Consider the following 14218-nt stretch of genomic DNA (forward strand, 5'->3'; position numbering starts at 1 on the left):
AAGAAAACGCCAACCCTTCAGGTTCTCGACCTCTACAAACATGATCTGAAATGCATTATTTGGTCATATTTCACAAAGGCTGCAATATTTGAAGCCACGTACCAAATATCAAAATATCTTCCCCTATTCTACAAAACAACTGCTAACCATGTAGTTTTGGTTCTTGTATTAATGTGTTAGTTTATACACTACAAGCCAAAAGTTTGGACACACCCTGTCATTCAATGTTTTTTCTTCTTTATTTTTACAGCTTTTTACGTTTTGTTCACATACAGGACACATCAAACACACTTTGCTACATAATTCCATACGTCTTACTTCATATATTTGATGTCTTCTGCGTGTGGTAAAAGTAGCAAAAATAAGCAAGAAAAATGGAATGAGATGGTGTGTCTAAACTTTTGACTGGTAGTCTATTTCAGTCTTGTCTTCTTGTCAGTTTTTCTGCACAGAATCCTATTAAAACATAAACTGCAAATCTAATCACAATGCTTGTCAGAAAAGTGTCAATTCGACATTTTACTTCTAAAAATCAAGCAGTCCTAATGTTATTTTTACACACTGTCAGAAAACACAACATCTTCAGTTCCGCGAGGCCATGACCATCTGGACTTAAGTGAAAGAAAATGCCTCATGGTTAGTTCCTCTTTCCATTATGGCCACTGCACTGATCAATGACGCCTGCGCTCCATATATCTACGCACGGACGCACAAATGCACACGCCAGCACAACCTGACATTCTGATGAAACGCAGCCTGTGACAGAGAGCGATTCAACACTGTCCTCACTCACAGGCTCGGGCATTTTGTTAAAATAACAGATACCACATTTGCATTTTATCTGCAGAGGCAAATGATAGGTGACATTTTCAGATGAGAGAAGGCTGATAATTAGGAGGAAATGGCACAAAATGTTGACAGGATAAATGGATGTAAACATGAGGGATCATGCTATATGGCCAATGGAGATACATGTGACAATCAGTATTATTGCATATTCTGCGATAAATCACTCTTTTAAACAAATACATTTTTACATCAAATCAGTGCTACTGCTACTTATAGTTCATGTTCGCTTTTTCTAAAACTGAGAGTTCCAAAGAACTGCAACACGGATTTCCTTTTTACAATTTTTCCCTTTAGACTCAGGTTGCAAACGCCCCGCTTAATGAATGAACCACCAAATCTGCCTTAATATTTCACACTCCAGAGAATCATATGACACAGACAGAGCCTTCCAAGTTATCTAACATTCATAGCCATCACATGCCAAAGGGGTTTGGTAGCCAGAGAATAAATATTTCAGACAAGTTACATTCTCTTTCAGGGTGACATCTCCAGCTCCTGTTTTTATAATCTAGGAAAACTGCAAATCAAGTAAATTACTAGATTATATTTCAAAATATAATACTGAATGGTGGGTGACTATTTTTAAGAAGGAGAATGGTTGAGATAGTACATATATAGGAAAAGAGGGGTCTGGGGATCCTCCCACCAGTGTTTTTGTTGTTGTTTTTTTAAAGGTGTATTTCCTATAATTGGGGTTTTGAATTATTATCTAACTGTCCTGCATCTTATAATATATTGTAGAATGTATTAAACAAAGACATACTGCTATTGCTGCTCGTCTGTCAATCTGAAGGTCAGAGGTTTGATTTCCGTACTCATGGTGTGGTGTCCGGGGTGAGTGATGGGTTGTGTGTGTAAAAAGGATCTACCCGATTGTGAAGTAAATACAACTATATCCAGTGCACACAAAGCGCATTAACATGTGAAAACAGCATGCGATTTGGGAGATATTTTACAACCAGGCACAACATAGTGCACCAAATGCTATCAGTGACTGTACAAATACACACATACCAGTGGAACAGTGTCCTTTATTGAAGCCGCCTTAAAGTAACATTGACTGGAGTAGGAGGCGTTGTGACCTACTGAGGCCTGTTTACATGGGTGGTCCATGAATCCTCCTCAGTGTTTTACACAAAAGCCTTTATGCTTTTTATATAGACAATGGGCCTCCCATGTGACAACAAAGGCCTTTTCAGATGCTCCTGACATGGATGCAGAGGGTACAGAATCACCAGCCACTTTCTCCTCTGGGGCTGATATGTGTAAGACAAGCTGCCCGTCGCTCTGCTCCGAGACTGAGAGGCTATGAGACTTTAATAAGCTCTATCTGGACGGACACGCGCCACTGAACTGAAATCAGATGCTCAGAAAGATAAAAGGGCAAATTTAAATTAAAGCTACACAATTTTGAAATAAAAATCAATTGCAATTTTTCTGACAAGTATTAGATTTGAGATTTAAGATTAAAAAGTAGGATTTTGATCAGAGTGCACATTGTACACATTGTATTGCAGCACATGTTTGCAGAGGTCTAAACTACAGGTACAGCAAGATTATCTACCGCGACAGGCTAAAGAACTACAGCCTTTGTGATTTCTGACAGTCTCAGATTCAAACAGTAATGTTATATGTTGAATTGTGTAAGTAATGTTTGCAATAAAGTAATTAGAATGGCAGAAAAAGAAATTCAAATGTCAAAAGTAGTTTGTAAAAATTGGTATAAATTGGTATTTTTGGTGCAGTTGAAAATACATTTATGGCATTCTGTGTTTTCCACTGCTGGTGGTTGCTAGTGTATTGTATTTTAGTATCACCAGAAATATATATAAAATTGCCTACAAATGCTGTTAATACCAGACTGGAAAAGCCCATTAAATCCCTGCCAACATTTGCATGATGACTCTCCAATTTACACAAACATGACACAGTGGGTTCTATCACTCAATCTGTGGGCTGAAATGGTCTGCCAGGATCCATTTAAAAGGACATTTCAGGTCAAACAAAGAGGTTTCTTACAACAACAAATATACTGTATTGAAAACCACTGTCAATGATAGACCAGAGCAGTGCTACTGTGAACTTATTTATATGGGCAATGTGCCACTCAAGTCACAAATGTTCTGAGAATAACACGCACCAAAGAGCACAAGAGATAAAACTATTAACAGACACAGCATTGATAAACAATGTAAGAGCACATATAATACAGAATGGGATGGGACGAGTGAAATTGATGATGTGGAGTTGTATATTTAAGAAACATTGTCGAACTTTTCTGGTGGAGGGTCCGTGGAGAGGTTCTTGCTTTGTCTGGAAAGTTTAACAATATGACATTAAACCTTTCTATCTAACCAAACCGAGTTGTATGTCAGATCTGTGGAGAGGCAACCCCACTCAGTAAGAATGCCTGTTTTTTGGGGGGAAATTTTATAACTGAATAAAAGTAAGGTAGAGCTGTTTAATGTCATACTGTGGAACATTCCAGGCAGAGCAATGACATTCTTAGAAACAAGCAGATGACGAACCCCCAACCAAAAAGTTTAATAATGCACCTTCAACAAAAATACGGGAGTTCTTAACTGAAAATGTGTTTTCATTTGACATTGCTCCTTGTTTATTCACTACTTTATTGCACAGAGATTCGGGGAAACAATTATCAGGTCAAAACAAGTAGCCTTCAGTGAAGTCTATATAGCACAGCGTAGAAATAGACTTCAGACTATGGTTATTTACTGTGTGATATGATAGCCCCATATGTCAATAGTTGCCAAAGTGGGGGTCAAACTCTCCCTGGGGGTTGTGAGATGATTTCCAGATATAATTTAACAATTACACCGTAAGCATTGTTTTATAATTTTGTAAAATTGAAAACAGTATAATATGGTGAAATTATAGTAGTATAGTCAAGAACAACAGTCAAGAACACAATAGACCAGATTTTTTTTACTGTCAACTATTTTATTTTGGGCGTCCCTGGTCAATTGCATATTATTTTGGGATCCCCTGATGACCAAAAATTATCTATGAACTCAAGGCTGTGAGGGGTGCCGTTTTTCCACAGACCCAGTGAAATGCTGTGAACAAGCTGTGAGTACTGTCAGGAAGCTCAATCATTTTAATACCATGTTATACCTTAATACTGTCCCATCCTGAGTAGAGAGATGAACAAAACTGACTTCTGGCACAGTTGACACAGTAGAAGGAAACATGGCTTGAAGCAGTGGCCAAAGAAAACTGGGCAGCTGCTAGAGTCAGACAAGGCTTTAGTTATAAGAAGCAGCGTTCTGGTGGTGCTTCCATGGAGGGTTTCCAAAAGGGGTAACATGACAGGAGTCGGATTAAAGTAGCTCTGAGAGTGCGGCTGCATTCGCACATGAGGCTGAGTGCCGGTCCAAGAAGAACATGAGAACGGAAGTGATGAGTAAACCCTTGCGCAAAAAAGGAAGTACGAGATCTGTAACGCTACTGTGTTGTGATTCTCTGGAACTACACATTAGTCCACAGTGTGTTTTCTTCTCTCTGAACATTGACGATTCTAGTACTTTTCCACGGATATGTTGGTTTTGATCATGTAATATAGTGGTCAAAAGAGTTTCCTTTTTAGCCCAAAGACTGACTAAAATAAAGTATGTTTTTTACATTTTTGTTGTTATTATTGTTCTGAAAAATAAATGTCCTTACGTTACTCTAAGCAAGCTTACATCTCCACAAACCTGAGTTTTGGCTTAGAGAAGGGCCTGTTTCCATGGAAATGTTCCTTTGGCTACAAAGCTCCCTGGAGAATGTTCTGCAGTATGGTTTTGCGAACCCGCCACCAGAAAAGTTACATAGTTCACCTTTAACTCCGCACCAATACTAAAAGATTGAATGTTTTTTTAAGAGCCTTATAGTTAAGGAATGTTTTATTTGTGCTTGTTACTTCCTGGTGTGGATAACGCCCTTACAGTCTCCAGTTTGATGTAGCTGAGTTTGAAAAGCTTGAGGGAGGATTTAAGATAACATGATTATAACATGCGGACACTGTCAAACACATTCCTCCGCTGCAGTTCGTCTCTGAGGTCATGCAGTCGTGTAATCAGAGCCATAATTACGGGAAGAGCATCAAAAACATCTGAGCCAATCTGACTTGTGATCGTCTCCAAGCGCTCTGGGAAGGGGGCGGGATTATGTAATGACTTCCTGTTGGCTGTTTATCCTGGGCGATTCGGAGCTCACTTTAGGAACTACAGGGACACTTCCTGTATCCGGAAATGTCTAACCCCTTACAGGCCAGTCACTTCAGGCGCAGGAACACAAGAGCCGGCAAAACTCTGCTGACACCACAACAATGAGTTACGATACTTCCTGATATTTAAGCGAACTGAATGTAGGCTGTAGAGGCTAGGGCAGGGTTACAACTAGGGATTTTAGCGGGAGACTAGTCAATGATTTGTTTTTTGATTAGTTGACTAGACAAAACAATTTCTAATCTGTCTTGGAGTTTTGTTTACGTACGAGATAATGACTAAAAATAGCCAATGATTATTTACACACCCTCTACACATATTTCCCCCTGTATTTGAGTAAAATGTCTTGACCCAGAACAGATATTGTACAAGCAGCTCTTGAGCTCAAAATAAGTCAGCTGTGTACCATCTGCATGTAATTCTAAAATTAAATCAGGAATTACACAGTTACATACTAGTTGTTAGCTTTAGTGATGACCTCTGAAAGTTGTGAAAGCACTTATGAACTCATCACCGAGAAAAATTAGGATACATGGATCTCAAAAAGGTAAGTGTCGAATGACTTTAGAGTACTGTAAACTGTTTAAAATGAACTAGTCCTGTTTTACATGATTATAGCACCTTTAAATAGTTACCTAGTTACAATTATTCACATTAATTCTTGCGGCAGAGACAAAAGATGAAGTTATGGTTAGCTCAAGTTCTTCTACATTTCACAATCACCTCTAGGTTCACTGTATAGTCATGAGTCTGGCGAAATACGGTTCCACAGATTTGCCACAGCAGCAATAAATAAGCGGGTGTCATAATGCTAGGGCTATATCCAAGTCAAGAAATTGCTGGTCGACTAAAGACATGTTCTGTGCATCCATTTGACAACTAAAAGCTGGGCTGAAAAACTGGTCTTAAAACTGGATATTTGTATGTAGAATCGCAGATTAAAAGCACAATTCTTTACTAAATCTAGAGCCAACTCACTCCTATTGTCATCTCTGCTGTTGTTCATAAATTGCCAAGAATGTCAACAAGAATATTTTTCGACCAATTCATTTTTGGTTGACTAGACGGATTTGACATTAGAACATTTGACTTAAATGTCCTATATTACGCAAAACTGCCATGTTATAATGTTGTTACATAATCAAAAATGTACCTGCGGTGGTGTTTTATTCACACGTGTTGAGTAATCTGTCTACATCTCCAAAGCTCAAAATGTTCTGTTCCACCTTGTGATGTCAAAACAGTAGTTTTCAAGTTAACAGCTACCTTTTACCTTTTGTTCAGTAAAGATTGGCAATTCCAGGACTGAAATCATCCAAATTATTCTAGTGATGATTTATGGAGTAGAAAAACACAGTCAAGTGAACACAATGACACATGAAGGGCTTGGTGTTAACATGTGTGAATGAAACAAAACAACTCCGGTTATGTTTTTGATGAGGAAACATTATAACATAGATCAGAATATAACATAAAATGGGCCCTTTAAACCTTACTGCCCTATAAATACACAATATTAGTTTGTTCAACCTAAAACAAGTGCATTAAAGCTCAGACTAAGCAGAAGTGGTAAGTCTGCAGCACACTCTAGCCTGGTTACTCGATGCCCCAGCACAGAGCTCAGGGAGAACAGGTGACACAGGGAGGAAAGACTAATCACAAACCAATTAAAATCATAAAATCACAAGGGCTGCAGTCAGCTAAAGAAATTCTTGGCTGATTTGTGGACTAAAAAGGACATGGTGTGACTCTGGAATAAGATCTCAAGATCATTAGGGTATCGTACAAAAACTACAGAGAGAAGAACTAGTAAACAGCATCTTCAAAAGTAGGTTAAAATGTCCAATCACTACCAGAACTCCAGCTAACTCACTCTATGCCTTCTCCCTTCTGCTGTGGCCTATATAAATCCTTATAATCTTCTGTTGACAGTGTTGACATTCTCGATGCAATTAATCAACAAAAAGACCTACAACTCAAAAACTAAAAAATGGTCGCAATTAGTAAATCGCAATGGCTACTATAATTTCCTCTGCATACAAGTAACAATAAAATATAACATTTCTCTGGTAAAAACATGCTTTCAGACTATGTAGTGTACAGTTTAGATCAATGCAGAAAACAGAAAAATCAGGTAGATTCAGACTCTTAACTTATAGGTGCATTTCTGGTGGAGGGTCCATCACCTGCTTGTTTCAATCAATATTCAATCAATACACTCTGCCTGGAACGTTATTAAACAGTTCAACTTTACATTTATTCAATTACCGGGTGGTTTTAAAGCTCAAAAATACCTAGAAAAACTAACATTCTGACTGTGAGTGGGGTTGCCTCACCACAAATCTGGCCTGAGACTTCTGTACTGGTCTCTGAGAAGATAAAAAGGTTTAAAACCATTTCCATAAAGAAAAGCTTTTGACGAACCCTCTGTCAGAACAGCTACACAATGTACCTATAATACAAGAAAAGTTTTGGGTTTTTTTTTTTGGTTTTTTTTAAGTCCTCTCATGAACCCTGAACCCTCGACTTCCTTATAACTACATTATTCAAGACGTTACGTAATGTCATGTACCATTAACTGGTAAGGAGCCATAGCGTATAATCGCTGTTGTTAATTACACCTCTTATCAAGACTTTCTTTTATACGCAGTGCTAGGAAAAACGTTACAGGGTTTAATAATTATAATACCAAATTGTGTGGTCGGATCATGGTGCCAGAAGCAACATAAAACCAGACACAAAAAACACAACTCCTCCACCTCCGGCATCAGACCTCAGAACAGGTGAGACATGAATAGAAACATTCAAATTCCTGAAATTCACCCAGTACAAATGAGTCTGTATGCCCATAGCTGGGTGTGGCTGTGGAACATAAGGGCAGTTCTGAATAAGCGTGTGGCTTACAGTCAGTGTGCGTGAGGTGTGCAAAGGTGAAGAGAGCAGCTTTGTAGACATGCTAGCTTCAAAAACTGGAGTTCATTGGTTCGCCAAGTTAGGAGTGGAAATTATTTGACATCACTTTTGAGGACGTGTATGGGTCATATTTAGAACTACAGACTTTTATTTAGTCAGTCTTTTAAAAAGGGCCTATTTCACGCTATTCTGATCGATCTATTTAGGCCAAGTTCTTTTCTCAAACCTAAAACAGAGCATTTTGAGCTTTGGAGATGTAGATAAGACTAATAATTAGCATTAAGCTGGATTACTCAAACATGTGTGAATGAAACACAACTCCAAGTATGTTTTTGAGGAGGTATCAACACTATAACATGGCTGAAAGCTCACAAGAGTCGATTTTGCGTAATATAGGACCTTTAATTGTTGATTCTGGTAAATTTAGTGCAGTTTTAAAGCAGATTTTTACTGCATTAAAAGCGTGAAAAACAGAACTGGTTCATTTTTAATTATTTGCTGTGGTTACTTACCTTATGATTGAATTTTTAAATATTCACACCGATGAGTTTATAAGCACGTTTCACAAGCTTCATCGGCCACAGCAGTTTAGCATGCTAACAGTGCACTTCTTGATAACTGGACAATAAAATACTTAATAATTAGACGCAGATAGTTCACCGTTGTCTTGTTTTGACCTCAAGAGCTGCTTATACTATATATCTGTACTAGGGCAAGACAATTTTTGCTAAAATCCATGGAAAGAAAAAACAATTAGGTATGACCTTTTTAATATATATACAAAGGGTTTTAATTGCTGCCTATTTTTCTTGTTCTTGTTTGTTTTCTTTGTTGCACATAGAGATTCCTTGGAATGAAAAGTATGCTCCAATAAAATATACTCTAGTATTATTTACTACCAGGTCAAAAACGGTGAATAATATAAACTCATAATATTCACCAGGGTCAAACAACAATGTTCAGATGCTTTCTGAATCTTTGGAATTTGCTGAAGACGACAACTGGCGCATTATCAGTACAAATTCTTGACAAATACTACTGCAACTGTGGACAGAAATAAAAGTTTTTTTTTTTTTGTTTTTTTTTTTTTTTACAAAGAAATGAAATAACAAAAGTGACCTCATGAAATGTCAATATGAAAGGTGGAGCTTCTCAACTCTACAGTTCTGAAGTCAATTTAGCAGTTTCATTAAGCCATTTTATATAAATATGGCTGTTTTTATTTAACAAAATGTAAAATCATTGTTCTGTACTTAAAGGGGCACTGTATACTTTTCTGCTTGTCTCCATGGAGATATTACTGTTTTGCCTTTATTATTTGGCAGTATGGAAATAAACTTGGTAAACACAATGGAGATAGGTCAATGGTCAGATCTAAGGATAAGAATAAGCAAGCCTGCACATGGTAAGAATTCATGTTTTTAAAATATTTGTGAGCTATAAAATACCTGTCATTGAACAAATGTAATTACCCCCGAAACCATAATGTCTTCTTTATGCATAACATTGCTAAATTTTCATAATTATGCAATAGGAGGCAGTTTTCTTTGAATCCTGGGAGTGACTTTCCAACCAGGCAGTGTATTTGCATACCAAATGTTCAAATGGTAATAAAGGCCACACAGAGGGAAGTTATAGCACCGTCTGTAACCGCGGTGAGTTAATCCCTCCATGACAGCACACACAAACTTTAAAGTGCCACTAACTAAACGCTTTACACGTTCATGTGAATTTAAGACAAATGGAGGAAATGAGTTTCTTCCCTAAATGGAAAAACACTAAAAGGAGAAGGCAGTCAATGAAGTCCAGATTTCTCAAGAGGCAAGATTTTTTACATGCATTGTGTAACTTTTTTGGTGAAGGATATGTCATTCATCTGCCAGGAATGTTCCACAGTGTGACATTAAACAACTTGACCTTACATCTGTTCAGTTGCAGGTGGTTTTACAGCTCAAAAATACAAAGAAAAACTTTGAGCGGGGTTGCTCTCCATAGATTTGACCTGTAACTTGGTCTGGTTTAATGCCATACTGAGACACATCCAGACAAAGCCATAGCATTACCATGAGAGCATGTGATGGATCCTCCGCCAGTAAAGTTACACAATGGACATTTAAATACTCCTGATCTACAGTTGATACTTAATGCAACCAGCTTTAACCCATATTATTAAAAACCATAGGCATTTCTTTAGTAGAGGTGGGAGATCTAACAAAAAAAGTGGTTTTGAAAATATGCAAGATTAGAATATAGAGTTATCATGTATAATTACTAGTAAAAATAACTAAGCCTGTCACAATAAATACTACATTGACTGGAACAATCATTTTTCGGGGTCAATATTTATTGTGGGGACTTTTTCTTCGTACCATAGGGAAATTTTCGATTTTTTTCTATTCTACGATGAGATTTGAGCTGTAGAAGGTTGAATTATGAACTTGCATTCTCTGATTTCATTGATTACAGTTAATTTTTTAACAATACTGTACATTTAGAATACGTTTTGAGGGATAATTCTGCTTTATGCTTTGGTTTCGATATTATCGTTTATCATCTGTATTGACTTCAGCAATATATCTCACTTCAAAATTTCATCATGACAGGCTTAAAATAACCTTAAAAATAAACTAGACAGACACATCTAGTGTAATAAAGAAGTGACATTTCTGCCCTTTTGTGGTTAATTATAAGGTCCATTTACGTTGTGTGCTTGACTGGAGCCTCAACCAAGGCATGTTCAAACACATTTTATTAAAATCCAGATTACGTGTTAAAATATTGTCTGAAAATTGCTATTGGGATCATGCAAAAAAAAAAAAAAAGATAATAATTTGTCAATATCGGCCACACATATTTTCTAATAATTTAGTTTATTGTGTAACTCAATTAACTTGCTGCATTGTGTGATTTTTCTGGTGGAAGATCTATCAAATGCTTTTCTTCATGGAGATGTTATTGCTTTGTCTGGAATGTTTCACAGAATGGCATTAAACATTTCTATCTTCATGAAGATCAAACCAGACCGAGTTACAGTTCAGATCTGGTGAGAGGTAACCCCGCTAACAGTCAGAATCCCTGTTTTTAAATAACTGGAATAAAACCACCTGTAATTGAATAAATATAAGCTAGATCTGTTTAATGTCATATTGCAAAAAATTCTAAGATAGCAGTGACATATCCTTAGAAACAAAAAGGTGACGGACCTCCAACAAAAAATGCACACACCTTTAAGAGTCATTTGACACGTCCTTAAAACAAACAAGGATGTTAATTGCTGTGGTTGTCAGAGATAGATGGATTGTTGTGCCTTCTTCACCGGGCTGTGTCTGGGGAGCTGCACAGTGCTCGAGTTATGCGACTGAGTTTATCTAGCATGCCAGCGTTAAAGAATGTCAAAGTAGGCCCCTCTCCAGCCCAGAAGAGAAGCACACAATCTCACCTGCAATCCAGACAGGAGGAAGACGGAGCAGCCCAGCACACACACACACAGGCTATATCTGGCCCTACGTGGATAGTTCAAACATAAGATCGGAGTCCAGACCTCTTTAAATACTTCCAACCTAAGTGTGACTGCTGCCAGCACAAGTGTCTCAAGATTAACTCCAGACAGGCAGCACGGAGGAGCCAGAGATCACCTGTCTGTACTCAGGAGAGTCACGGGCCTGACTCTTCACTGCAAACACACAGCACCCATCATATTTCATGGGTAAAAAGTATGCACGGTATGGGTGATATTGTCAAAAATTATTATCTTGTTGGTCTTTCGAATTTCCGGGGTAACAATAATCACACAACAAACTTTATTGCTCCACAAGGGAAATTATTTGGATCAGGAATGTGCTAAAATATGCCTATAAATATCTTGAGTTGAGGTTGAATTATCGCACAGAATTAACAAAAAAAATTTACCAGAAAAGGGCAAAAATGTTTGGAAGATTAGACTAGCTCTTTGTTACATTTATTTTTAATCAGCTCTTTTTGCCGCCATTTTAAAATAGTCATAGAATCATAAAGTAATCATGAAGTAGAGCTGTGTGATATTAAGCCAAAAGACACCCCCCAAACAAACAAAAAAAAAATCTTATTAATTTTCTCACATTAAATAAATGAGGGTTTTTTTTATGGTTGGCTGTAGACCTTTTAGTAGTCACTGTTAAAAGACCCAAGTATACCATTGATAATTAGAAATGACTGAATGAATGACTTTGAAATGAATTAAAACTGAGTGAAATAAATTTATTGCACAGCTCTTGGTGACAGTGTCTTATATACAAAATATTCTTTCATGAATACTGGGGCTGGCCTAAGTTGCCTCAGTGGAGAATTCTGACAAAAAGTTGCAAAAACTTGGAAAAGACATAATAAAAAATTGTGCCACGACTAGAAGTTTCCATCAAGCATCAAGTATGTCAGTGAATAATGATCATGCTGAGCTCTAGATAACGAATTCCAAAGTCTATGAATGGGAGATCGATGACCAAAATAAGCCTGTCCTGAAACAAGGGGACATGTTGTCAGACCAATGAAAAGAAACAGTGTCCTGATAATGATCGGAGTCAAAGTCCACAGCACACATGCACTTCCTGAAATAAAATTATACAAAGCAATAGCCTACGTTTGACACAGGCAGCAGGGTCAGTTTACATTATTACACCAATAAAAAAAACATGTGGTTTAAATGGCATGTATTGCCCTCTTTCAATGCCAAATACGACATAAAGAATAGTTATTATAAAGTTATCTCTCAAACTACAGTACTACTGTGAATGTAGCCAGTACCCAACTGACAACAAGAGCCGTCTGACGTGCCAGACAGATTAAAATATTTGGTTTGTACAGTAATACTTAATTATGTTTGCTGAATTTGTATTACCCCTAATTTATCCCTTAAAATAACAGGTTAAACTTCCTTATTGTAGCAGCACAGAGTTCCCCATAGACTGTCAAGAGAGACGTTTTAAATTAATTTTAATAAAAAAAAATTTTATACCATTTGTGGAGTATAAATGTCTCATTTGGTTAAAGCTGTAATTTTTAGACCAGTGTAGTTACTAGTGTAGTTTATATGTTTAAAATATTACAATAATAATAATTAACCTGTTTAAACAAGCATTCTAGCTATATCTTAATGTCCATGTTAATCTTGTTCATTGTACTGTACATCTACTGTAGTTATATATGTGTTTTAAAGCGCTATATAAATAAACTTGAGTTACTTCTAATAAGCAAGTCTAATTTTGCTATGCCAGTTTAAAGTCCAGGTTATATTTAAACTATGGGGTACATTTTTGACTATATATGCATGGGGAATTCTTAAATAGTTAAAAATCAATAATTGTTGGTTAGTTGCTTTCCTGAAATGCGTCGCAGCTGTAACTTTATCGCTAAAAGAGTTCGTCTGGGTTAAAACCGGTGCATTGTTTCCATTGCACAGCTGCTCGAGTTAAATGTACCAGAGGCCTCCGATCCACGGCTGCAGCATAACGATACAAAACCATGCGTATCCTCAAATATCACAGACAGATTAAACATACGAGACAAGGGAAGACTTTAAATGTATACTTACAGTCCAAATGTTTCTTCTTTGGCCCCATTATTTCGTGTGTGGTCGCCTTACACACAGTTTTGGAAATAGCCGAACCGGTGACACTATGTTGAGCCGCGGTTATCCGGTCCGTAATGCTCTGTCCTGACATTTTTCTGCCTCAAATCAACACAGACCCTAGTAGAAATAATAGATCCAATGGAGTCGTCTTGTTGTCGATGTCAATCCGAGCGCCGGGTGCCACCTGAGAACACTGAGAGAAGAGGAAGACAGAGGATATAATGAGGCGCTACGTTTCGCTGCTAAGCTAGCTCTAGCCGCGGAGCTAACACGCGTAAAACTATCACAGACATGCCGCGGTGAAATGTAAAAGCCATCAGCGAACACCAGTGAGAAATGCAGTGAGGTTAAGGTCAAAAGATACTAACCCAGATATTTAAATCGCACCCACACACGTCTACGGTCTTTTCTCTTCTTCCCGTACAAGTCTTTCTCACACTCTCACAGCCACACAAACGGGCAAGACACGCGACTTCCACATGCGGTACTTCAAGTATAAAACCCGGTGTGATTTTATATTTTCTAAATCACAGTAATCCTGCTGTAATTTAACTATTTTAAGTACAATATTCAAAATTATGAATTAAAAAATACAAGTCACTTAAATATTTGGAGCGGAACT

At 37.4% G+C, this 14218-nt stretch overlaps 1 protein-coding gene across 13 annotated transcripts in view; it reads right to left on the bottom strand.

Annotated features, from left to right (window-relative positions):
* Nucleotides 1-14069, bottom strand: part of picalma (phosphatidylinositol binding clathrin assembly protein a) — a 45099-nt gene extending 31030 nt beyond the window's left edge. For all 13 annotated transcript variants that reach the window (XM_020934596.2, XM_055149030.1, XM_055149033.1 and 10 more), the window contains exons 1-2: nt 13965-14069; nt 13558-13789 (exon numbers count right to left, since the gene is read on the bottom strand). In XM_020934596.2, coding sequence (XP_020790255.1) covers nt 13558-13687 — 130 coding nt within the window. In that variant the 5' untranslated portion in view covers nt 13688-13789; nt 13965-14069. The remainder of the gene's footprint in view (nt 1-13557; nt 13790-13964) is intronic.
* Between the last annotated feature and the right edge of the window lie 149 nt (nt 14070-14218).

This window comes from Boleophthalmus pectinirostris, unplaced genomic scaffold (genome assembly GCF_026225935.1).
Source record: "Boleophthalmus pectinirostris isolate CB_2022bp ecotype Guang Dong unplaced genomic scaffold, ASM2622593v1 HiC_scaffold_12, whole genome shotgun sequence".
Taxonomy (NCBI): Eukaryota; Metazoa; Chordata; class Actinopteri; order Gobiiformes; family Gobiidae; genus Boleophthalmus; species Boleophthalmus pectinirostris.